Source organism: Mus caroli, unplaced genomic scaffold, assembly GCF_978045245.1.
Source record: "Mus caroli unplaced genomic scaffold, Mus_caroli_1 scaffold_2, whole genome shotgun sequence".
NCBI classification, from domain to species: Eukaryota; Metazoa; Chordata; class Mammalia; order Rodentia; family Muridae; genus Mus; species Mus caroli.
In genome coordinates this window covers 111258480-111286334 of record NW_028227257.1, presented here as the reverse complement: position 1 = coordinate 111286334, position 27855 = coordinate 111258480, and the positions used below count along the sequence as shown (strand labels likewise).

Sequence of the window (27855 nt, the reverse complement as noted above, 5' to 3'; positions counted from 1 at the left end):
AAAGCATGGTGCTTAAATTCTACATATAGAATATGTATGGATATGTACCTATATATCTCATGTAGTCCTCATAGAACCCCAGGAGGCAAGTAACCATTATTTGCCTTAGTGGTTGAACAAGGACATTCTGAACCCAAAGGGTTAAACTAGCCTGCCTGAAGCTCATAAAGCTAGAAGGTGGAGATGTTGACTTGATGTTGAGGCAACAATGTCTAAAGCATTATTCTCATTAGCTACTAGGCTATAGCATCCTCATAATGGCAATGCTATTCAAAACAGTGATTTAGAAGATGTGACATTTGAATGAAAATGGCCTCCATAAACTCGTAGGGAGTAGCATTATTTGAAAGGAAATGTGTGTGTCCTTGGAGTGGGCGTGGCTTTATTGGAGGAAGTGTGTTAGTGGGAGGGCAGGCTTTGAGAAGCTCAAGCCAGACCCCAGTGGCTGTCTATCTTCCTGCTGCCTGCAGATATATATATATTTATCAGAGACCTCTACAGCAAAAGGGATATTTTTAAAAGATAGAGTTCCACTTTCATAGATGCTAACCGTATAGACAGTGTATTTTTACATGAAAGGAAAAGCATAGGGCATTTCCAGGCATAAATCTAGAGCATGCCATTAAGAATTTAAGGACTGAAGATTCAAATGAGAAGGACTAATTCTTCCTTTGATGAGTTCTGCACTCCCCTGGACTGTAGGTAGGGTACCTGTGGCAGGGCCATAATGAAGTTGTATGCATTAGCATCCTTGGCAGCTTGGACTATGTCTTCCATTGTTGCATCTTCTCTACCAAAGCGGATGTTTTCTGCGATAGTGGTGGAGAACAGAACTGGCTCCTGTTCCACGATCCCAATTTGATCTCTCAGCCACCGGATGTTAAGAGAACGAATGTCATGGCCATCCAGAGTCACCTAGAGAACAGAAGAGCATCACACAGCTTAGTGTCCTTCAAGATTCAGAATCGTAAAGTTAGGTAACACTTGGTGGCTGGGGAGAATAACCAGAGTCTAAGAATACCATAATAGAAACAATTTCCATGGAACTGTGCCTGTTGTATGAGGATGTCAGTGTGCAATTGAACTGAGTTTCCCTGCACAGAAATTCATTGTAGAAACACGGGTAGTATGAAAGTTACTTGAGTTCTCACTGCTAGCATCAGAATGGGTACATTTTTAATTTCTCAGGAGAGTAACCAGTTGTTCACCAGACTCTGAATATATCTATTGCCTTTTGGCTTGTGTCCAAAATTGTATCAAAGGATACAATAAAAGTAAACAGTAGCCTCTATCTTGTATGTGTACTTTATGGTATATCTTGCTTTGAAATCTGGATCATCAAATAACACTTTGCTGCTCAAAGCAGTTGAAATTACAAACGTGAACAAAAGAAAAAAAGGAAGGAAGGAAGGAAGGAAGGAAGGAAGGAAGGAAGGAAGAAGGAAAATGTTAAATGTTATTACTTTAAAAAAAAAATCAAATTGACACCACCACCACTGGTTTTCCCTTACCCCTCCATGTTAGAAGTTTCTGGAAGATACGCACCATGCCTTCGCAGGGGTCATAGAATCTCTGAATGAGCTGTAGTGCTGTGCTCTTCCCTGACCCACTGGATCCCACGAGAGCCGTCGTTTCCCCTGGCTTAATGACCATGCTGAGGTTATTTAAAATCTGACGAGGGAAGAACATTCTTTAGAAAGTTCATAATGTCACTGTGCACCTAACCAAGCAATGAGGCCATACATAGGGTGCTTCATGAGGACTGGTGTCCTGTATCTATGCCTCCCACATAGGTGCAAATGCGTATGCATATTTACTTATGTCCTGTAGCATTGTCCATATATATATCCATCAACAACAAAAGAAGACTAACTGGAAAGAGGCTTTACCATTAGCATGTTGTTTAATAGCTGTGCCAAACAATAAAAATGATAATGTAATAACACTCGTAAATAAGCAAGGGTCACCTTTAAATTTATACCTCAAAATCTAATTTAAAATACATCTGACATACTAGGATGTCGATCTCAATTAGTTAAATAAGAAGCTCCATAGCCAGGCAGTGGTGGCGCACGCCTTTAATCCCAGCACTTAGGAGGCAGAGGCAGGCGGATTTGTGAGTTCAAGGCCAGCCTGGTCTACAAAGTGAGTTCCACAGGAGTGGATGTTCACAGTCAGCTATTGGATGTATCACAGGGCTCCCAATGGAGAAGCTAGAGAAAGTACCCAAGGAGCTAAAGGGATCTGCAACCCTATTGTTGGAACAACATGATGTACTAACCAGAACCCCGGAGCTCTTGTCTCTAGCTGCATATGTATCGAAAGATGGCCTAGTCGGCCATCACTGGAAAGAGAGGCCCATTGGACTTGCAAACTTTATATGCCCCAATATAGGGGAATGCCAGGGCCAAAAGAATGGGAATGGGTGGGTAGGGAAGTGGGGGGCGCTATGGGGGATTTTTGGGATAGCATTGGAAATGTAATTGAGGAAAATATGTAATAAAAATATTAAAAATCAAAAAAAAAAAAGTGAGTTCCAAGACAGCCAGGACTACACAGAGAAACAAAAAACAAAACAACAAAACAAAACAAAAAACCAAAGAAGCTCCTATAAGTCACAAGTGTAATGATAATTCATGGACAAAGGGTCAGAAATAAACCAATTTGAAGATGATGTGTTTGTGAGTTTATTATTTGGATGTTTGCCTAGTAATGTGTGTGCTGTGTTTCTGGGTCTAAAACTCTGTGAAGGGCATGGTCTAAATGTTAACAGGTTAGCCGGTCGTGGCGGCGCAGGCCTTTAATCCTAGCACTTGGGAGGCAGAGGCAGGCAGATTTCTGAGTTTGAGGCCAGCCTGGTCTACAGAGTGAGTTCCAGGACAGCCAGGGCTACACAGAAAAACCCTGTCTCAAAAAACCAAACCAAACCAAACCAATAAATAAATAAATAAATAAATAAATAAATAAATGTTAGCAGGTAAAGTTAGGATTTAGTATTGTGAGTATAATGGAAATATTACTAATAAAAGGAAACCAGGGATGCTAAGTTCTGGATGAATAATACAAGCAGTATTTCAAAGCCAGTTCATTCAAGATAGCTGATTGGAGATTCCTTTAGAATGGAGTTACCTTTAATGATACTGCCCCATAGGTGCTACAAAACAGTATATTTCCCTCACTGTGAGCCCTGGATGATCACTGAGTCCAAGATGCAAGAGAGCAACAGCACCAGGTTGCTTACCTCTAAGGACTAATGCAAAGCTGCTCATAGCTGCTATCTCTACTGGTCAGACTCCTTCCCTCATTCTGCCCCACCTGTGGTTTCCAAGGAGGTGGTGATTGGAAGCTGTGCTACTTGCTTGTTTTGATTGCCTTACCACATACACAGAATGGCAGGACCTGCCACTCATTTCAACAGAGGACCATATGACTCAGCCCAAGCCTCGTGCCAGACCGCATTCCACCCAGGGAGATTTGCACATTATAATCATCACTAAGAAATGCACTGTGTCCCTAAGCTGGCACAATACCAAAGGACACTTTCAGAGAAACACATTCCTGTCCTCTGTTCCAGAAAACTGAGTCAGCACTTAGAAAAGAGTGTGTGGCTCTGTAGACGAGTTACTCAAGAGTCCAAAACATCAGGCCAAAGGCACACACTCACCTTCACCTCTGGTCGAGAAGGATAATGGAAGGTCACATTGTGGAACTCAATTTCGCCCTTGATTCTATCTAGCTTGTAACCATCTCCTGACATGCAGTCCATGACGGGTTGCTGGAATGCAATATAAAGATATTGTACTTGTGACAGAGCATGACACATGCATGTTGTATCCATCTTGATATTAGTTAACCCACAAAGAAAAACTGGGGCTGGAGAGATATCTCAGTAGTTAAGAGCACTTGCTGCTCCTGCAGAGGACCCCAGTTCAATTCCCAGCTTCCCCATGGTAGTTGATTTACAATCATCCGTAACTTTGTTGCCAAGGCTTCTGATAGCCTCTTTCTCTTTTGACTTCCACACCAAGGATGCATGTAGCGCACATACATACACGCAAGCAAAATACACAAAAAAGTAAAATGAATAAATCTAATAAAAAATTTAAAGCATAACCTTTCTAGGCAAAATATTGCAGAGATGCCTAAGGATAAATCGCTTCAGTATTTCATATTTACAAGAGTGATGTCAGCTACTACTTACTGTTGATGTTGCTGAGTTATTATTATATTACTTTATATTATTATTGAATGTGACTTTTATATAATAGCAGACAGTTTTATTTATTTGATTACTATTATTTGTTAATTATTACCATAAGCTTATAGGTTGCTGATATTCTATAACATTATAAAACCATTGTTTATTGACACATAATATACAATATTAATATGGTTAATATTTATTGTAATGTATTATATTATTGAGATGATAGGAGGCAAAGCACAAAGTGTTTTAATGTACCCTTTACATTTACATGATTGCTATGTTCTAGTTAGACAGGGGGGAACCTCTCAGAGAGTTTCCTGCCCAGGATAATATAGCTGACCAGGTAGGCTGGGGCTAGTAGCACTACATTTGGCAGGCAATGCAGATGATGAATACAATTAAGTGACCACAAAATGATCCATATCACCAACTTCCAACTGTACCCTGACCTGGCTCTGCTGTTACTAATGAGACAGATCTAAAACAACCATTCTGGCTAACCAGATGAGGAAGAGGGCCACCTCTTCCTCTTAGGACACTCCAGGTTCAACTTTGTCCATCGTTCACACTAGTAATAGGAATTCATGACCATAGCCCCATCAGAGGATATACTGGAATCTATTTTCTTCTTCTCAAGTGTTTAATAAAGATAATAAAATAAAATAGAAATGCCTTAATTCTCAGCTGTTTACATGGAAGCTCTGCAGGCATCATTTGATTTGAGACTGGGACAGTCCTAAGAAGAAGGTAACATTAGAAAAGGACAAAGGGGCTCAAAGAGATGCCTCAGTGGTTAAGAGCACTGACTGCTCTTCTAGAGGTCCTGAGTTTAATTCCTAGCAACCACATGGTGGCTCACAACCATCTGTAATGGGATCTGATGCCTACTTCTGGTGTGTGTCTGAAGACAGTGATGGTGCAGTCATATATATATAAAATAAATAAATAAATTTTAAAAAGAAAAGATCAAAGGGCTGGAGAGACGGCTCAGTCATTACTTGCTCTTCAGAGGACTCAAATTCGGTTCCCAGCTCCCACAGTGGGAGGCTCATGGAGTCTAACATTTCTGACCAGCATTCACATGCACAGACAGACAAATAGACCATACACACACACACAATAAAAAACAAAAGTAAAACACATTTCTTTCAAAGGGAAAATATCAACATATTCCAGGTCACGGAACTCACAACACAAAAGAGTTTCTTCAGGTAGATAACAATCTCATTGTAGCCAAACAAAAAACAAAATCAAAATCAAAAACAAAAACACAACAACAACGAGAACAACAAAAGCCACTCATAGTTCAGGTGACACATGGCTCTTGGTTCACAGCATTTTATCAAAGAGAAGAAGGAGCAGAGTCCTATCTTCTCCCTTCTGTTCTTGGTCTGTGGTTACCTTACAGGATTTTCAATGTCTGTTCATAAATTAACCAACACTATCCACCCAGGGATACCAAGGTCCTTTATAAATGTAAAGAGACTTCCTGCTAGAAGAGCATCTCTGCTTGCAGGCATGATCACAAGGCTTTTCCCATCCCTCCAGTCTTTGCCCTGGATGACTTTGTTCATTCCCACTGGACTTTCTTAACTCCTTGAGTGCACCAAGCTCTTTCCCAACCTAAATGTTTCTCAACCAGGAATTCCTTTTTTTTTCTTTTTGGTTCTTATTTCTCAAGTCTCCCATTCTAGCCTGTCATAACACCTTATCCTATTTTATCTTTTAGTGGATTTAGTGCTTTCTGATGTTACCCTTAAATGTTTATTTCTTGCCGTGTGTGGTAGTGCATGCCTTTAATTCTGGCACTCTCTCTCTCTCTCTCTCTCTCTCTCTCTCTCTCTCTCTCTCTCTCTCTCTCACACACACACACACACACACACACACACACAAAAGCCAGAGGCAGGTGGATCTCAGGGCCAGGTCTATATAGGGAGTACCAGACTAGCCAGGACCACATGGTGAGACCCTGTCTCACCGAAACTGTTTCTTTTTCTTTTTTTTAATGGGCATCTCCCAGTATGACAGCAAGGACATAAAGTGTCCCAGCTATTGGGACCTATCCAAGCACATACCCCATTAACTATTTCTTTTGATTTTACGTACCCTGTCTATTGTTTGGAAAATACTAGAAGCTGCTGAACACCCAGTGGAGAAGATTTCCAAACAAGAAGAGGCATTTCCAATATTCATAGCTGCTATTATGACACAGAGGAAAATCTGGAAAAAAAAACAAAAACAGAAAACAAAAAAACAACCCATAGTTTGCATACATTTTGCAGTTTATAGATAATGACATTTACCATTTGGAGTGTCCTTACAAATTCTCAAGATTTCTCAGAAATATTATTAAAATAAAGTAGTTTAAGGGCTTTTCAGAAATATATAGAAGTTTTTGCTTTGTAAAGAATTTCTCCATAGTTAAACTTTAAAATACCTCATTTACCTTCTACAGAGTGGAAGAACGGAGTGAGCAATGCAAACAGGCAGAGGAGAACAGTTCCTGACTAAGCGTTTTAAAGACCATCCTCTCCAGTGACCTCAGCAAAGCAAGCCTTTCTGGGTCCTAGATCTGAGCTCAGCAAACACATTCTATAAAAGCCCACTAATAAACAGTTCAGGCCATATGGGTTCTGAATCCATGTGTACACAGACCACATGGCACATAAGCAAGTGTAGCAATGTGTAAATAAATGATCATGGCTATGTCTCAGTAAAAGTGTATTTATGAAAAAAAATGGATAAGGAATATATTTGCACCAGTGACTCTTTTACTGAGTCATTGGAGTCTTCAATTGAAAACAGGGGTCAAACCTTGGCTTAGCCTGGCTTTATATAAAGCTATTGCTTCAAGCAATTTTCTCTATGGAGGTTCTTAGAGAAGCCAGGAGTGAGAGAAGACAGACTCATGCTCAATATGACTGGAATCAATGGGACATATCCCAGGCAAGATGGTCTCACCAGAAATCCCACAGCTTTATCCCCGTGCACAGGAAGGTAAGAAGAACACATGGGCCACCCTTCCAGGGAGTTAGGATCTGTATCTCTTACCACATAGACCTGGAGGCAGGAAGGTCGGCTAATGGGACAGTCCTAAGTCACTGAGACCTGAGCTCAAGTCATACTTGATGCCTCTTAGCACATATTAATTAACCTCACAGCTGCTTTTCATTTTTGTAGTAGTAGAATTACAGCACCAATCACAGAATTAAGTAATGCATATTATTTATGGTAATTACATTAAACACCTCGCTCAGTGCCTGATGCCTTATATGCACCGAGAGAATATTGTTTTCTATTACTGCCACTATTCTTTATTATTGAAACCTAAAATGTAAATAAAACCCCAAGATTTCCCCCTCATTCAGTTCCTCTTCATCTTTCCCTAATAGACCAGAAAGCAACTTTTTATCTGTACACAAGTGATACTAATTACAGTAATCTATGTGAGCTGCTTCTCATTACACCCAATGCAGTCATAATAATTTTGTGCACCACAAAATGTGCTAGATTAATTTGATTGTTAATTAGTCTAGTGGCTTAAAACATTGAACTCAACTCAAGAAACTCAAGAATATTCAACTTACATAATTGCTGTGTAGAAATATAACCAAGAAAACACACACACATACATACATACACACACACACACACACACACACACACACACACACACAGGAGAGGGGTCGGGGAGAGATTATCATTAAAGAGAGCCTTAAGAAAGAAGCAGCACTTATCCAGGTAAGGGGTAAGCAGAGTATTATAGCAAGAAGTTGAGAATAAGAGGGTTATAATTGGTTATTAAAACATTAGAGACACATGGTATGCTATGTCTACAACTACTTTAAAACCCACTAAATGACAAACTCCTCAGGAAAGATCTAGTAGGTATGTTCAACCAATGTTGCCAACTTCAAAGTCCATACAATCAAGTTACAGAACCAAGAAGTACCCATCAAAATCTCAATATTTTAAGTAAGTTCTGAAATTGTGTTGGCTCAAGTTCATAGCTTTCTTTGGCTAAATGTGGGTGGCAGGCTGGACACACATGATAGATGGTCTCATAGTTGAATCCCCAGGAAATTTCAAAAAGGAGAACCATAAAACTAGAATCTAGTTGCTATAGTGTTTGAATGAGAATTAACTTGATAGGCTCATATATTTAAATGCTTCCAACAGTTGGTGGAACTGTTTAGGAAGGATTAGGAGGTGTGGTCTTGTTGGAGGAGGTGTGTCACTAGGAGTGGGCTTTGAGGTTTCAAAACCCATGCCATTTCTCCAGTTAATGTGCTCGCGCGCACTCTCTCTCTCTCTCCTTCCCTGATGCTTGAAGAACAAGATGCAATTTCTTTATGCTTTAGTGCCTGACTTTTGTAATGCTCCCTACCATGATAGTCATGGACTCAGTCTCTGAAATTGAAATCCTCCAATAAACTCTGTCTTCTATAAGTTGCCTTAGTCATGCTGCCACTTCATGACTAAGGTGTTATAGTTTGATTTCTTGTTGTGACAAACGCCATGGCCAAAAACAACTTGAAAAGGAAAGAGTTTACTCAGCTTCTAAGCCACAGTCTATTACTGAGGAAAGCTGAGACAGGAATCTCACGATCTGAAGCAGATACCACAGAGGAATTGCTTGTTCTCCATTGGCTTGTTTCCCAGGCTTACTTAGCTTGCTTTCTTCTACAGCCCAGGACCATCTGTCTAGGAATAACATAGTGGGCTATGCCTTCTGATGTCAATTAGCAATCACAACTTTGGATCAAAACCATGCCCTACACACATGCCCACAGGCCAATCTGATGAAGGTAATTTCTCAATCGAGGGTCCTTTTTCAGGTATGTAAAGTTGACAACTGAAGCTATGACACACAGGGACTTTTACTCAGAGCTCTCTGTTGGAATTGTGTATCATTTAATTTTCAATTTACCAATTCACTTCTCCTTTGAACTTTTATTCATAAATCCCTCTTTCTTCTTATAGGCACAGAATTTGCTCAGTGAAAGCATTTCTACAAAGTGAACAGCCAAAGCTAACTTCAGCTACTGATACCCTTGATGGGTAAATGTATACAGCTTTTAAATTATTTTCATTACATTTTTTGTTTGTTTATTAGGGGCTGCTTGCGTGCTGCAATGCAGGGGTGAAGGTGAAAGAAGGACCTGCCTGAATCAGTTACCTCCTCTCTTTTGAGTCTTGGGAATCAAACTCAAGCCAGTGTTCTTGGCAGAAAGAGCTATCTCACCAGCGCCAATGAATGTCTAAAGCTTTTAGAAGCAATTAGATCGATAAGGAGAAAAAACTTCATAGTCAGATCTCAGACCTACAATACTTTAACTTTTCTGGTGTGAAAAATTAAATCTAAGTTGCAGAGACAATTGGTAGGTTGTGATCCCATTAACACTTCCCATACTATCATTCAAAATCTACAGAACACCTGAACATGTGTTATCACGTTCAGTATTTTTAAACAACGTTCAAAGCTATGCCAGATGTCCATCCATCAAAGACAAAGATGACTTAAAATAATCTTGTTGCTTCCTTATCTTGCTCAGAGTGACATGTATTAGTTGATCATTCCCATCGACAATGCACAAGCTCTCCTGGTTCCCCTAGAGCTGGGTTTGTAATAAACAGTGGAGTTTTGAATGATAAAACTCTCATGTAATGAACTCCTGGTACTTTTCATTGTTAAAGCTGGTGCCTTCCCATCAAGAATCTTCAGCTGTAACATTTTATTTTATTTAAAAATCTTCTATGAAGCGATTTCTAGCACCATAGCAAATGAAAAGTGTTGTTGTTGTTGTTGTTTGTCTACTGTGCTTTGGATGGATCTGGCACATAGCAAATGCTGGGTAAATGATTCTTGAGTGAATAACTCAAAGAACACTGCGAATTAAAGTAGCTATAATGTTAGTGGTGTCATAACATCCCACAAATGAATTGTGAAATATGCTTGTATCACCTATTCCGTTGAAGATGTTACATATCTTGCACTATTACTAACTTTGCTTTTATGACCTGTTCACCTTTAGCTGAGGGGTCAATGACTTGCCATTTTCATGGTATAATTTCTTTTGGGATCAGCTGGAGGATCATTAATGTACAGCTGTAAAATCTTTAGTTAATTGGAAATTATTAAGTTGCTGGTCTCATCAGACCACAGGTTCAACTTCTCTTCACTAAAGTGTCCTAGTATCATTGGCCCTGCAGGTGGACTTCAGCAAACTTCTGAGGCGTTCTTGCCTAAGACATTAAAGGTATTAATCCTCTGATGACTTTTCTGACAAGCTAGCAAGAAAGACTATATATAGGAAACAAGAGCAAAGTACCTGGATCAGTGTCCCTGGTGTGTACTCCTCTTCATCCAGGACAAGTCTGGAGCCGTACCAGAAGGCCAGTGCATAACAGAAGAAAATGAGACACCACATGTACCCAGTGAAGAAGCCCATCACCATTCCTTTCCAAATTCCCCAGCGCTGAGCAAACATAAGATTTTTCTCATACCTGTAAACAGAAAAGGGTTGACTCAACACCAGCCAGAGCAGCTCAAGGCCTAACGCTTAAAATGTTGGTGTGAGTGTGAGAGAGAGTGTGTGCCTCTCTCTTTCTCTCTCTCTCTCTCTCTCTCTCTCTCTCTCTCTCTGTGTGTGTGTGTGTGTGTGTGTGTGTGTGAGAGAGAGAGAGAGAGAGAGAGAGAGAGAGAGAGAGTCAGAGTCTGTGGGTATGTCTGTGTGTCTGTCTGTGTGTGTCTGTGTCTGCATTCATGATGAAGAATATCGTTCAGTGATTATCGTCAACCCCTGAAACAAAGCTTCTGAAGTTGGTTGCAGCTTGGATGAGAAACAGTGGGTAACTTTGACTCCAAGAGAAAATAATTTTTTAACAAATGCCTTTGTTTGGGAGCTATTAAAAATTATATTGAAAAGGTTTCTTTGGAAAATATATCATTTTTTTTTTATCAGAAAGTAAGGCTATTATCTCCAAACCAACAGATTAAACTAGTCAGCATGGTGAATCCCAGGCCAGTGAAGACCACATAATGAGACTGTGTGTCAAAACCAACCAACCAACCAACCAACCAACCAAAAAGCTCAAAAAATATTAACTAAATTACAAAAATAAATACATTTTTCTTTCTCTCTTTCTCTTCCTCCCTCTTTCTTTCTTTCTTTCTTTCTTTCTTTCTTTCTTTCTTTCTTTCTTTCTTTCTTTCTTTCTCTCTTTCTCTCTTCCTTCCTTCCTTCCTTCCTTCCTTCCTTCCTTCCTTCCTTCCTTCCTTCCTCCCGAAACAGGGTTTCTCTGTGTAGCCTTGGATGTCCTGAAACTTGTATAGACAAGGCTGGCCTCAAACTCATGAGGCTTGCCTACCTCTGTCTCCCAAGTACTGGAATTAAAGGTGTGCACCACCACTGCCCTAATATAAAATCATATTTTTGACAACTGTATCATTTTGCAAATTAAGTTTTTACTTTATTAAAAATTAGCCTCTAGAATGATTTATCATAATTTACTGATGTTAAATTCTGTTTGCTTAAATGAAAAATTATAAAAGTTATTAAGGGCATTTAACAGCACAATAGCTTCACAATTCAATTAAATGTTCAATTTAAAATGTTCGATTAAAGAAATGTTATGGAGCTGGCAAGATGACCCAGTGAGTAAAGCCACCAAGTCCAAGGACTCAAGTCTGACCTCCAGGTCCCACATAGCGGAAGAGGAGATCTGACTCCTGCAAGCTGTCCTCTGATCTTCACACTCCGGTTTTGAGCACACAACCCTCCCTTCTTCCCCATAAAATATAATTTAAAAATTTTTAAACCTTGGAATTGCATTTGGATCAGGTTATCCTTCCTTCCTTCCTTCCTTCCTTCCTTCCTTTCCTTTCCTTTTTCGTTTTCTTTCTTTCTTATTTTATTTTTTTGCCACACTGTATGAACAACTAATTTTAATAGATGCCTCAGTTCCCTTTGTGCTGGGACGACAGACATGAGTCAGGCTCCTTTAGTCTTTGAAACTGTAAATTAAATTATTTTTTTTTTACTAATAAATAAAAACAAAGCATCACATATATGTATATATATATATTTATATATATGTATAGATGGAATAAAATGTGATGCTTTGATGCATGTACATATTGTATAATGTTTAAATCAGGAGAGAAGGTGGGTGGATAGATAGATAGATAGATAGATAGCCTCAATAATTTATCAACTGGGTATGGGAGCAAACCAGTGATTCTAGACCTAGGGAGTCAGAGGTGGGAAGATTCCAAGTTTAAGGACAGCCATGGCTACATAGCAAGTCAAAGTCAGGCTGGGCTACCTAGTGAAAAAACAAGAAACAAAAGACAAACTTTAAAAATTCGTCTTTGCTTTTTGAATAACGCAGTACATTGCTACTTATAGTTGTACTGTGTTTCAGCACATCAGAACTTTCTCCTGACTGACCATAACTTCAAATCCTTTGGTCACCCTTTCTCTGCCCATCTCTCCTTGCTGCTCTGTGAATGAATGTAGCCATCATTCTACTCTTAACATCTATGTTATCAACATTTGTAGATTCCTCATATGTAAGTGCAATTGTGTAGATCTTTCTAAGCCTGCCTTATTCATTCGACTATGCACATTGTCACAAACAATGAAATGTTGTTCCTTTTGTGATCAAATTGTATCATTGATCAATTAATAGACACTAATGTCACCTCTATTCCTTAGCTCTTATGAACAGCACTACAGCAGACACAAAAGTGCACATGCCTATTACACAGACTGGTTTCATTTCCTTTGGGTATGTTCCCAGGAGTGGGATTATAGAATCACATGATTATTCTCATTTTAATTTGTTGAGGAACTTCCTTGCTATTTTACATAATAGATCTAATCATTTGCATGTCTACCAATAGTGTGCAAGGGCTCCTCCGTATCCTCGTTGGATATGTTAGCCATTTTGCCAACAACCATTCTTACTAGGGTGAGTTAGTATTGCATGCTGGCTTTGAACTGCATTTCCCTGGTGACTAGTCACCGTGATGAAGCAGTTTTAATAAAGACTTGACTATTTGTGTGTCTTCCTTTGAAAATTGTCTACTTAACCCTATTGCTCCTTTTCAAGTTGGATTAATCATTATCTTACTAGTGAGCTTTTAAAAGTTCCTTCCATATTTTCTATAGCTATCCCTTGTCAGATGCGTCGTTTGCATATAGCTTCTCTCTTTCTGATGGCTGTCTTTTCTGTGAGCTGCTGCTGTTGTACCTGGGAGCTTTGTAACGTGATGCAGTATCATTTGTTTATTTTTGCTGAGCTTTTCATGTCTGATGCATTTCTGTGCTGTCTGTGCAGTCTGATGTCTGTTAACCATGTAGACATGCTTACTAAGCTCAGTAGATTGTCTTTAACGGCAGAAAATGCTGCTGAAGGTTGACATGAGGTATAATATGTTCGCTTTTATATCATCAGTGTTGAAACAAGTTTCTTGCCTATTTGGCTCTCTAGAACTCATCTTCAGAAGCATACTGTATTGCACATGGGAGCTCATACCTTTCAGTCTAGTACTCCGGTGACTGAGGCAGAAGACCATGAGATCAAGACCGCCATGGTCTATACAGCAAGATCCACAAGGGAAACCGAAACCCCAAAACACTGCTCTAGGCCTTCTGTAACACTCTGTCCATCAACATTTGCCAACCCACCTCTTAAACAAATGCCCCCGACCCCTCCTGTTGCTCTAAATGACAGTGGATCTGCCACTTTGTACAAAATGAAAAAAAAAAAAAAAAAAAGGGCAGGGAACTGTATTGCTTCATGAAATTCAGGAAAGCCACAGACATTCAAAAATAACCAACCTTTCCACCTCTTTATTCTCACCACCAAAAGCAGCCACTGTTCGAATAGATGAGAGGACTTCATCGGCAATAGACCCAGCTTTAGCATAAGCCTTCAACTCAAGCTCCGTGAACTTGGCCACACTCTAAAATCCGAAGAAATAAAAAGGAAGTTGGCCTGTCAGTCAGTGATTCATCTAACAAAATGAACAGGTGGTGTGGTTTAACAAAACACTAGGTGTTTCATTGTAACAAAAGAGAGAAAAAGCTGGTTCAAGATGGGTGCTTGGATTGGGGTATGTTGAAATGAGATTAAAGTCTGTCTCAATGAAAATGTTCCCATAGAGTTAAGTACTCTCACGTCTGGGAATACTAATGTTTCAGCTGTTGTGCTAATGGTGTCCCTAAGTCAAACTATGATATATCCCTTCACAATTGGAAAGAAACCATTGCAGAATTTACAAACATCAGAAAAAAGGACTGGAGGCCTATGTAAGCATATGGTTGGCTAGAGTAGAGAGGGAGAGCAAGGACCAGGATACACAGACACAGCATTGCAAAGGGAATTCCGAAGGAGAAGGCATCGGGTGAATATTTTGACTCAAACATAAGGGGTTTACGACCTTTTTAATGTTTACAAAAGAAAAAAAAGGCAACTGTGTTCAGCAATTTTTCAAAAGTCACCTTTCTAAAACTGAGTTTGGACTGAGTCCTAGTCAAAAGTAGCTGGACATGGCGACATATGCCTGCAATCACAGCATGTGCCAGGGAAACAAGGATTCTGGGGTAGCCCCAGCTACATGAGAGCATAGTCAGTCTGAGATAGATGAGAGCCCATCAGAACCAAAGCCAACCAGCCAACAACAATAAGAAGGAAGGGAGGAAGTTAATATCATGGAAACGCACTTAGCACAGAAATCTAAGACACATGTAGTACTCAGATGATAAGAGTGTATATTCTAAGAGGGTTTAATTTTTCTAGACCTTTAGCAGAACTGTAACTAGCAAAATATTAGACAGAGTTTATAAATACAAAATAAATGAAAATAGCTTCAACAATATATTTATTATTTGTTCAGTCTAAATTTCATAAAATCTGTAAATTAAAAAGCTGGTTTCCCCAACACCACTATTCATGTTCAAGTTTGATGGATGGCATTGCAGCTTTTATTACTTCTCTATCTAATTTATTCCTGAAACATACAAATTTTTGCACAGTAATAAAAATACTAAAGAGTTATGAGTGACATTACCTTTACTGAGAGCCACATTTCTTAATAATAGGACACATTCAGCCAGGTGATAGTGATACACACCCTTAATCCCAGAACTTGAGAGGCAGAGGCAGGTGGATCTCAGTGAGGTGGAGGCCAGCCTGATCTACAGAGTGAGTTTCAGGACAGCCGGGCTACACAGAAAAACTCTGTCTTGAAAATCAAAACAAAAACACATTGGGAGTTTAAGAAACTAATATTTTGTAATACTTGATAATTATTCATGTTTCTCATATTAAAGAGGAAGATGTGACAAAACCATACAAAACCCACAGCTGCTGTTACTGTGTCATATATTGCTCCTCACTGCAGTGTGTGTGTGTGTGTGTGTGTGCGTCCTGTCTTTGATTTACACGAAACAAAGTTGCTGGTATCATTTTACAGGGATAGCCAAGCATAGACACAGATACAAAGGGAATTAAGTGCCGAGCTAGAACATTCCAAATGAGGAGGCTAGGCTCTTAGGCACTTTGGTGACACAAGAAACTGTACTGTGTCTGGCTCAATCCAAGTTTAGACACTTGTTCCACCTCCATGGTGTGAAAACACAGTGATGATCCATGAGCATATGTGTATCAATTTAATTCAGGGACCCATGAGTATATGTGTATTATTTCATTGCAGATTTGAAGAAAAATTAAGGGTGAGTATAGAAAGAAAAATAAACACTGAACAAAATTTTTCTGAGTCCCTCAGGGTCTTCAGTGGAATTTGAGGTTCTCTGGAGCAAGGCAGGACAGCAGTCTGTCGGAAAGCCAGTTCTAAAGCTTGCATAGTCGTGTGGATTTTTTAAAAAGTACTATAATATCTCTTTAACAATAGATTTTTGTGCCAGATGCTGTACTTAATGTAGAACCTGGCCATCACCCCCAAGTTATCCCACGATTTATGCTGTTACCCCTGTATTGAAGACAACAGTACTGAGGTTCTGAAGGGGTGCACATGTTGCTCTTCAGTGATACACACTTGTTAGCGGTCAGGTCAGGTGGTTTTGTGACAGGAGCTCTAAAGGGGTACATGTGTTGCTCTTTAGTGATACACACTTGTTAGAGGGAGCTCCTTGCTACTGTTACTCTTAGCCCTTTCCTGTATTGCCTGGAAAGTGTTTAAGTGTGATGATCGGTTGCTGCATGGATAGCTTACTGGAAACCATCACTGTGGTGATTATTAGCTGCTGTTCAATGATAACTAAGTATTGCTCACATGTTTCCTTTGCATTCTATTAATAGTAAGCCTTCAGCCAGCCTTACACCATGACCTGTGGTGGACAGATTAAAAAAATATATGTTCTAAAGAAAAAAATAATAATACTTTCTGCAAGCAAGGGAGACATTTCACTGCAGTGATCCCCAAATTCCTATTTCTACACTTGGGCCTGGCCTGAGTAACTGAGGTAACGGATAGATATTAACAGAGAAGACGCTCTGACTGGACCTACAGATCTTTCCCAGAAACTGGACTGGAGATGCAGCTGCAAAGCAAGAAACCTTTTTGGAGTACTCAATGCTGGTCTGACTGAATTTGTGCCATCTTAAACATTAGAGTATAGGGGGCATAGGGTCTGCTGGAGAGTGGGTGGGGACCAGGCATCAGGTTCCCTTGAACTGCTAGATAGCTCCTTTTGCTTCTCTGAGCTCCATTTATTGACTCTTATTGATGTTAGCACGTTCCTTCTTTTTAAGAATTAGAGATAGTGAGTGTGAAACCCCTGGCAAAATAGAAAATCCAAAATCCATACAGTAGAAATTCTGTCCTCCAAATAACATTTACCTTACTAAAACATCGTTAATGCACATGCTGTGGGTCATTATTTAATACTGAGGAGTAACCAAGCATTAGAAATCAATACAGTGATCATCACATTGACTATACTTGTTGAAGGCATCCACGAATCATGTTTTGGCCTTTTGGTGTAAATGTACATCTTTTCATGAAGCGAAGTTAAAAAACAAAACAAAACAAAACAAAACAAAGCATTCTTACCAGACCTATGACGGCTGCCCCAATCCCAATGAGAGGGCTGACAGCGAGAATCACCAAGGTTAATTTCCAACCCCTGTAGAACCCTAAAAGGAGCCCAGACAAAGCTGTCGACAGGCGCTGAAGGAAAAAGGCCATCTGGTCGGCAATGGCTTCATCGATTTTATTAATATCACTAGAAATAAGAGAGGTGTAGATCAATACGACTGGATTCTGTCAGTTCACTTTCTCTTTCTCATATGCTGCTGTTCTACTGTCATTCCTTAGTGAGAAGTGAGAACTCTGTCTCGCACCTTCCAGAATTCCTCACGCCTTATAGTCAGTCAGCTGTGTGCATCTCAACTCTGCACACTGATGTGGATTCCAAACCTCTGGATCATTCCCAGGAAAAACTTATATCACCTCATTACATAGCCATAGCAAAGAAATTAACTTGTATGTGTCTGTCTGTCTGTCTGTCTGTCTACCTGTCTATCTATATATCTTTCTCTGTATCTGTCTGATCTCTCTGTCTTTCTGCCTCTGTGTGTGTGTGTGTGTCTGTCTGTCTATATTTATCATATTCTATTTATAGGCAGTAGAGAGAGACTGGTGGCATAGAACACAGACTCTGGGACCACACTCTGAATTTGAATACAAGCTCTTCTTGGGAAAATTATTCAAGTTTCTGTGTATCGGTTTTCTCAAATATAAAAAGATGATAATAGCAGGTCCTGCCTTACAGTTCAGTAATTCTATGCAAGCATATATAACAGTACCTAGTGTAACGAGCACCAATTTTTGCTACTTTGGCTCACTTCTTCACTTGCTAATTTTATGCCTCCTGCCAGAAGCAAGGTGCTCCGGAGCGTCAGAGCAGGGATGGAGAGTATTGTGGAATAGTGATTGAATATAATCGCATAAACCTGAGAGAATTGCCTTAACTTCTTGTCTGGATGGAGCAAATAGGTTGGTATTTAATAGCAAGAAGGAACTCAAGACATCACCCAGAGGTTAACCATTGTGTTCTAGTGGGGTTAAGCATCTGTTGATAGTCACAGAGAGTGGAGGGAAAGCAACTACTGGGCTCGAGACACCCAAACTTTCACTCTGACATCACTGGCAGACGGCATAAGCATGAGTTCTTGGCCTCTTATTCAAAGAACTAAAAATAGTGGTTCACATGGAATTGCAAAAGAAGCAAGATAGCTTTGTTCAAACTGAAGTGATAGCACAGGTTATAGACTGTACAGGTCATATAGTATTCAGGGGCCCCATGCCTCATGTCCTGAGATCTGACTTCTGTGTGCTCTAAAGAAAAGAAGGGTTGGCTACTAACGGGGAAATAGTTTGGATGGTATTTTTATTGATAGATTTTTGACACTATTTATTCTTTCCCACTAGACATGTCTCTTTCTATAATGCATCTGACTTTAATCATATGCATGGCCAGTTATTCATAAGCATAAGATGGTAGATAGAGGATCTTCCCTAAAGTTTGCCCAAGGACACAGTTTTGATTTACTGAGCAGATTCTCAAAGGCGCTTCAGGCCCTTCTATTCTTTATACACAGACTTTTGGTAGAAACTGTCCAAATATGATGGTTGTTAAGGTAGGAGAAACGTCTCAATTGTACAGAGATCTATAAGTGTAGTCGATACAGGAGGGAGTCTGGAGTTGTTAGGAATATTGTTTAGCGGTAGAGGGATGTGTGTTTGTGTGTGTCCTGAAAGCAAAGAAGTTAGGCTGCCAGGTACATTGTTGTACGAGGAAGGCTATGTATATCCCAAACCTAACAGAGTCTCAAGTTACCAAGCGTTCCTGAGGCTTGCCTCCCTCATATCCTTCACAGTATACTTACAGACTTTTGCAGGGCTTCAAGTTCAGTTCAGGAGGGTCCAACTACTTTAAGCTGTCTTTAAGTCTATTGTTTGCATAGTTTTTGTTTGTTTGTTTTTAACTTTCTCAAGCTACTTTTAGGATTTATTTGGGGGTTTCTTTCTGTGCCTCCATAGACATAGCAAAAGAATGGCTTCTATGTGTGTTTTCCCCATGTGTGTTGTCTTATCCGTCTCTCAGTTTTACTGTATGTCAAATAACATCATATCTCTACACCCTCCCCTGTAATAAGTCACACCTAACATTTGGACCAATGTTCTATACACAAATTCTAGTCCCCTGTTATTTCTTAGGAACTATAGTTTAAGCTAATATCTATGAAAATGCCATGCCTCTGAAAGTCTAATTTATTTTTATTTATAAAACCAAGGTGTTATGTGACCCAGGCTGGCCTTGAATACCCTGTCTAGTCAACACTGGCCTCGAAATTCTGATCATCCTGCCTCCACCTCCCACCTACTGCACAGCCATGGGCAGTCATGCTTGCCAATCTACGAGACAGAGCAAATCAAAACGAAACTGAAAATGTTATCAAATTGTTACTTAACATAACCATGAGGGGTTCTTTTCTCAATCTAAATAATATATTATAACCTAGTAGCACTTGCTACTTACTCAGAGAATCTTGAATTCAGCTCTCCCACGGAAGTGCAGTCAAACCATCCGATTTCCATTCTCATTATTCTCCGAAAGTAAATTTTCCTCATTTTCCTTATCTGACGAGCCCCAGTGATTACCCACAACCTTATCTGGAAACAAACAAAGGTGTGTTTAGCACTGTAGCACTAAACAGGTTAAACAGATTTGTCTATACTTTCTCCTATTTCTGAAAAATCACACTTCCCGTGGTTACGGTTGGGACTAGCTGAAAAGAAGAGCGTTGACAAAGTGCCTCTCTTGGGCACTAGGGTATGAGCTCTGATACCACTGCTAATGGGGAGGCAAGATGACATTTGTGGGGATGGCAAGGATCCAGCTTTAACTCTAATTCTGGCAGGAGGACAGGCTGCTGTCTTTGCATTTGACCTATTGGGCTTCACTGTCTCCATCAACTGAAACAAATTCACAACGCCCGCACTAGAAAATGGATGATCTACATTCATTCACTTTGCATAACCCTTCTCAGCTTTCTCCTTCTGTGTATACACCTCTAGGTATCCATGCACAGTGTTCAAGAAATGATTTGATCAGGCTCTGGCAGTACCTCTCAGGGGACAGCTATACCAGGCTCCTATCAGCAAGTGCTTCTTGACATCAACAATAGCCACTGGATCCAGATGTGATGGATCCCTAGGTGGGGCAGTCTCTTTCATTAAGTCTCTGCTCCACTCTTTGTCCCTGCATTTCTTTTTGACAGGAGGAATTCTGGATTATTATTTTTGAGGTGGGTGAGTGGCCCCATCCCTCAACTGGGGGCCATGCCTATCCACTGGATATGGTCTCTACAGGTTCTATCTCCCCTTTGTTGTGTATTTCGGTTAATGTTCTCCCTGTTGGGTCCTGGAAACCTCTTGGGTCTCTGACTCTGAAACTTTCTAGTGGCTAACGCCAATTCAGATGCGGACATACGTGGCCAAACATTGGACAGAGCTTGAACCCATGGCTCCAGCTGGATATGTAGCAGAAAATGGCCTTATCAGGCATCAATGGGAGGGGAGCCCCTTGATCCTGTGGAGGCTCAATGACCCAGCATAGGGGAATGCTAGAGCACTGAGGCAGGAGTGGATGGGTAGGTGGGGGAGCACCCTTATAGAGGCAGGGGGAGGGGAGGGGATAGAGGGTTTGTGGAGGGGAAACTGGGAAGGGGAATAACATTTAAAATGTAAATAAATAAAATAACCAATAAAAAAGAAAAATTATGTGGGGACAATTTAAGCCAAAAGTCATGATCCAAGCAGGGGATCTCATTTGCTGATGGATTTCCACTAATTAAAAAAAAAAAAAAGGCATCATGAAAATGGAAGCCAGAATAAAAGAAGGGTCAGTTTCTCTTTAAAACTAATGCTGTCTGTACTCATAGGATAAGTGAGATGGAGTGATCATTTCTTTTTTCTGTGGAAGATAACAAAATGTGGAATATTTCTCTTAGTTAATAAAATTTTTATTACCTAAGACTAGAAAAAATGAGATTCAAAATTACAGAATTTGGACTAGAAGGACACTTGGTTAGATTTCAGCAAAGAAAGAGAAAAAAATGTTAGGAAAATAGATTTTGCTTTCTTGATCTCTCCTCAAAGTCTGGTTCTCTCCATAATCCTCAGCTCCAGCCTACAGACACTAACTACTTCACTGAGAAGAGCGAGGCAGATGGGGGAGGTCAGACAGGCAGCAACTTAGCAGGAAATGTCTACCCCTCCCTTTCCCACTCTCACCCCTGGTGGTTGCACATGCCCACTTTGCCAGCCTGCACACCCTGTTATCTGCACAATGACTGCTCAGCTGTCAGAACCTTCCCCACTCTCTCAGAGCCTTCATATGCAGAACTGAGTATTTCATCGTGGTGTCTACAAAGCCAGATGTCTGTCTGTTACTAGAACGGAGGTGCTACTAACTTGAAAGTATCCTAGGATAAGGACAGCCACACCGACTCCTGCGTAGATGCCAGAAAATTTGATGACTTCGCTGTTAATGTCCACCAACCTTAAAAAGAAGGAAAAGTACTGAGATTTGCAAGTAGGATCCAGATATCAAAGGTTGTATTAGTAGGTTTAGAGGGCTTTGAAATAAACTTGCTATACATTTCTATTAAATATTCACATGGAGAGAAAAGTTTTAACAAGCCAGGTGTGCTGTCTGGAAAGACAATTCTAGAAAGAAGTAAGCTGTCAATCAAGAGCTTACCATTGGGAAGGCAAACCAGATTTTCACCTTCTCCATCCCAGAATGGCATTTTAAAAACGTGTTTGTCATATTCTTACTGGGGGAGATGGCCCTTCCCCATTAGCCCTAGCTTTCTGCCGGTTACATCCCTTAAAGTTTTTCTTACTAGGGTTAATTCACAAGTTGAAAGAAATACTTGCAGGGGAATCCTAAGACGTCCCCTTCCCTTCCTCAGAGTTGTTGTGCTGTGACATAGGGACTTGGCTTGGTGAACCAGGAAAGGGGTGGGGAAGTGGGGGAGATACTCTAAAACTGCTTTCAGGAAATAAGGGACTTTTGTAGTTAGAGAAATAGCAAGTTTTTTTTTTTATGGCAATGCTGGTCTAAATGACAGGGATCCCGTTTATTTAGGAAAGGAAAGAAGATGAAAGAGGAAAAGTTCTTTTTAGTGAGCATGCACTCATACTGCATGATTTATGGGGTCTACCTTCCTCTGATAACCCGAGCTTCTCTTTCATAGAAAGGACCATTTCGACTTTTGTGGGTTGTGCTTCACATTTCAAGTATAGAATCTCAGGGTTTGGCCTAGAACATAAAAGTGATCTCATATACAGCCATAAAAATTAATAGCTTTCACAAGCCTCTTCCGGTCAGAAAAGCACCGGGGTAGCGAGGGCGCAGGGTCGGCTGACACTCGCCAGCTACCCACAACACCCGCCACAGGATCTTAAGACATCTGGAGAGTGGAACACAGCTTCTGCTCCAATCCAATTGCACGCGGGACCTGAGACTGCATTAGTTAGGGAAGCAGAAAACCGGCCTGATTAGGACCACAGGCCTCTTCCGGCTGGACCAGCACCGGGGTACTGCCAGCTACCCACGACCCCCGCCACAGGATTTTGAGACTGCTGGTGAGTGGAACACAGCTTCTGCTCCAATCTTTAAACAGTGACAACGACAACAACTAACCCCAGAGATTACCAGATGGCGAAAGGTAAACGTAATAATCTTACTAACAGAAACCAAGACCACTCACCATCATCAGAACCCAGCACTCCCACTTCGCCCAGTCCAGGGCACCCCAACACACCGGAAAAGCTACACACGGAACTAAAAGCATATCTCCTGATAATGGTAGAGGACTTCAAGAAGTACTTTAATAACACACTTAAAGAAATACAAAGGAACACTGGTAAACAGGTAGAAGACAATAAAGAGGAAGCACAAAAATCCCTTAAAGAATTGCAGGAGAACACTGCTAAAGAGTTACAAATCCTTAAAGAAAAACAGGATAACCTAATCAAACAGGTAGAAGTCCTTAATGAAAAACAGGAAAACACATCCAAACAGATGATGGAAATGAACAAAACCATACTAGACCTAAAAAGGGAAGTAGACACAATAAAGAAAACCCAAAATGAGGCAACACTGGAGATAGAAACCCTAGGAAAGAAATCTGGAACCATAGATACCAGCATCAGCAACAGAATACAAGAGATGGAAGAGAGAATCTCAGGTGCAGAAGATTCCATAGAGAACATCGGCACAACAATCAAGGAAAATGTAAAATGCAAAAAGATCCTAACTCAAAACATCCAAGAAATACAGGACACAATGAGAAGACCAAACCTACGGATAATAGGAGTGGATGAGAATGAAGATTTTCAACTCAAAGGACCAGCAAACATCTTCAACAAAATTATAGAAGAAAACTTCCCAAATCTAAAGAAAGAGATGCCCATGAACATACAAGAAGCCTACAGAACTCCAAATAGACTGGACCAGAAAAGAAATACCTCCCGACACATAATAATCAGAACAACAAATGCTCTAAATAAAGATAGAATACTAAAAGCAGTAAGAGAAAAAGGCCAAGTAACATATAAAGGCAAGCCTATCAGAATTACACCAGATTTTTCACCAGAGACTATGAAAGCCAGAAGATCCTGGACGGATGTTATACAGACACTAAAAGAACACAAATTCCAGCCCAGGCTACTATACCCAGCCAAACTCTCAATTAACATAGATGGAGAAACCAAAGTATTCCATGACAAAACCAAATTCACACATTATCTCTCCACGAATCCAGCCCTTCAAAGGATAATAACAGAAAAAAACCAATACAAGGACAGGAACCACGCCCTAGAAACAACAAGAAGGTAATCCCTCAACAAACCTAAAAGAAGACAGCCACAAGAACAGAATGCCAACTTTAACAACAAAAATAACAGGAAACAACAATTACTTTTCCTTAATATCTCTTAATATCAATGGACTCAACTCCCCGATAAAAAGACATAGACTAACAAACTGGCTACACAAACAAGACCCAACATTTTGCTGCTTACAGGAAACTCATCTCAGAGAAAAAGATAGACACTACCTCAGAATGAAAGGCTGGAAAACAATTTTCCAAGCAAATGGTATGAAGAAACAAGCTGGAGTAGCCATTCTAATATCTGATAAGATTGACTTCCAACCCAAAGTCATTAAAAAAGACAGGGAGGGACACTTCATACTCATCAAAGGTAAAATCCTCCAAGAGGAACTATCAATCCTGAATATCTATGCTCCAAATACAAAGGCAGCCACATTCATTAAAGAAACTTTAGTAAATCTCAAAGCACACATTGCACCTCATACAATAATAGTGGGAGACTTCAACACACCACTTTCACCAATGGACAGATCATGGAAACAGAAACTAAACAGGGACACAGAGAAACTAAGAGAAATTATGAATCAAATGGATCTGGCAGATATCTACAGAACATTCTATCCTAAAACAAAAGGATATACCTTCTTCTCAGCACCTCATGGTACCTTCTCCAAAATTGACCACATAATTGGTCACAAAACAGGCCTCAACAGATACAAAAATATTGAAATTGTCCCATGCATCCTATCAGATCACCATGGACTAAGGCTGATCTTCAATAACAAAATAAATAATAGAAAGCCAACCTTCACGTGGAAACTGAACAACACTCTTCTCAATGATACCTTGGTCAAGGAAGGAATAAAGAAAGAAATTAAGGACTTTTTAGAGTTCAATGAAAATGAAGCCACAACATATCCAAACTTATGGGACGCAATGAAAGCATTTCTAAGAGGAAAACTCATAGCTCTGAGTGCCTCCAAAAGGAAACTAGAGAGAGCACACATTAGCAGCTAGACAACATACCTAAAAGCACTAGAAAAAAAGGAAGCAAATTCACCCAAGAGGAGTAGACGGCAGGAAATAATCAAACTCAGGGGCGAAATCAACCAAGTGGAAACAAGAAAAACTATTCAAAGAATCAACCAATCAAGGAGCTGGTTCTTTGAGAAAATCAACAAGATAGATAAACCCTTAGCCAGACTCACTAGAGGGCACAGGGAAAGCATCCTAATTAACAAAATCAGAAATGAAAAAGGAGACATAACAACAGATCCTGAAGACATCCAAAACACCATCAGATCCTTCTACCAAAGGCTATACTCAACAAAACTGGAGAACCTGGATGAAATGGAGAAGTTCCTAGACAGATACCAGGTACCAAAGTTGAATCAAGATCAGGTTAATGATCTAAACAGCCCTATATCCCCCAAAGAAATAGAAGCAGTCATTAATAGTCTCCCAACTAAAAAAAGCCCAGGACCAGATGGGTTTAGTGCAGAGTTCTATCAGACCTTCAAAGAAGATCTAATCCCAGTTCTTCACAAACTATTCCACAAAATAGAAACAGAAGGTACTCTACCCAACTCATTCTATGAAGCCACAATTACTCTGATACCTAAACCACAAAAAGACCCAACAAAGATAGAAAACTTCAGACCAATATCCCTTATGAATATTGATGCAAAAATCCTCAATAAAGTTCTTGCTAACCGAATCCAAGAACACATCAAAACAATCATCCATCCTGACCAAGTAGGTTTCATCCCAGGGATGCAGGGATGGTTCAATATACGGAAATCCATCAACGTAATCCAGTATATAAACAAACTCAAAGACAAAAACCACATGGTCATCTCGTTAGATGCGGAAAAAGCATTTGACAAGATCCAACACCCATTCATGATAAAAGTCTTGGAAAGATCAGGAATTCAAGGCCCATACCTAAACATGATAAAAGCAATCTACAGCAAACCAGTAGCCAACATCAAAGTAAATGGTGAGAAGCTTGAAGCAATCCCTCTAAAATCAGGGACTAGACAAGGCTGTCCACTTTCTCCATACCTATTCAACATTGTACTTGAAGTCCTAGCCAGAGCAATTCGACAACAAAAGGAGATCAAAGGGATACAAATTGGAAAAGATGAAGTCAAAATATCACTCTTTGCAGATGATATGATAGTATATATAAGTGACCCTAAAAATTCCACCAGAGAACTGCTAAGCCTGATAAACAGCTTCGGTGAAGTAGCTGGATATAAAATTAACTCAAACAAATCAATGGCCTTTCTCTACACAAAGAATAAACAGGCTGAGAAAGAAATTAGGGAAACAACACCCTTCTCAATAGTCACAAATAATATAAAATATCTTGGCGTGACTCTAACTAAGGAAGTGAAAGATCTGTATAATAAAAACTTCAAGTCTCTGAAGAAAGAAATTATAGAAGATCTCAGAAGATGGAAAGATCTCCCATGCTCATGGATTGGCAGGATCAACATTGTAAAAATGGCTATCTTGCCAAAAGCAATCTACAGATTCAATGCAATCCCCATCAAAATTCCAAATCAATTCTTCAACGAATTAGAAAGTGCAATCTGCAAATTCATCTGGAATAACAAAAAACCTAGGATAGCAAAAACTCTTCTCAAGGATAAAAGAACCTCTGGTGGAATCACCATGCCGGACCTAAAGCTCTACTACAGAGCAATTGTGATAAAAACTGCATGGTACTGGTATAGTGACAGACAAATAGACCAATGGAATAGAATTGAAGACCCAGAAATGAACCCACACACCTACGGTCACTTGATCTTCGACAAGGGAGCTAAAAACATCCAGTGGAAGAAAGACAGCATTTTCAACAAATGGTGCTGGCACAACTGGTTGTTAACATGTAGAAGAATGTGAATCGATCCATTCCTATCTCCTTGTACTAAGGTCAAGTCTAAGTGGATCAAGGAACTTCACATAAAACCAGAGACACTGAAACTTATAGAGGAGAAAGTGGGGAAAAGCCTTGAAGATATGGGCACAGGGGAAAAATTCCTGAATAGAACAGTAATGGCTTGTGCTGTAAGATCGAGAATTGACAAGTGGGACCTCATGAAACTACAAAGCTTCTGCAAGGCTAAAGACACCATCAATAAGACAAAAAAACCACCAACAGATTGGGAAAGGATCTTCACCTATCCTAAATCAGATAAGGGACTAATATCCAATATATATAAAGAACTCAAGAAGGTGGACTCCAGAAAGTCAAATAACCCCATTAAAAATGGGGCTCAGAACTGAACAAAGAATTCTCACCTGAGGAATACCGAATGGCAGAGAAGCACCTGAAAAAATGTTCAACCTCCTTAATCATCAGGGAAATGCAAATCAAAACAACCCTGAGATTCCACCTCACACCAGTCAGAATGGCTAAGATCAAAAATTCAGGTGACAGCAGATGCTGGCGAGGATGTGGAGAAAGAGGAACACTCCTCCATTGTTGGTGGGATTGCAAGCTTGTACAACCACTCTGGAAATCAGTCTGGCGGTTCCTCAGAAAATTGGACATAGTACTACCGGAGGATCCAGCAATACCTCTCCTGGGCATATATCCAGAAGATGTCCCAACCGGTAAAAAGGACACATGCTCCACTATGTTCATAGCAGCCCTATTTATAATAGCCAGAAGCTGGAAAGAACCCAGATGTCCCTCA

The 27855-nt window shown here is 40.0% G+C and overlaps 1 protein-coding gene across 1 annotated transcript in view; it reads right to left on the bottom strand.

The window, feature by feature from the left end:
- Window positions 1–27855, bottom strand: part of Abcb11 (ATP binding cassette subfamily B member 11) — a 119306-nt gene that overhangs the window by 64109 nt on the left and 27342 nt on the right. The window contains exons 6-14 of the mRNA XM_021182286.3: window positions 21720–21807; window positions 19783–19916; window positions 17292–17463; window positions 14056–14180; window positions 10540–10714; window positions 6314–6427; window positions 3665–3775; window positions 1546–1671; window positions 712–915 (exon numbers count right to left, since the gene is read on the bottom strand). Of these exons, the coding sequence (XP_021037945.1) occupies window positions 712–915; window positions 1546–1671; window positions 3665–3775; window positions 6314–6427; window positions 10540–10714; window positions 14056–14180; window positions 17292–17463; window positions 19783–19916; window positions 21720–21807 (1249 nt within the window). The remainder of the gene's footprint in view (window positions 1–711; window positions 916–1545; window positions 1672–3664; window positions 3776–6313; window positions 6428–10539; window positions 10715–14055; window positions 14181–17291; window positions 17464–19782; window positions 19917–21719; window positions 21808–27855) is intronic.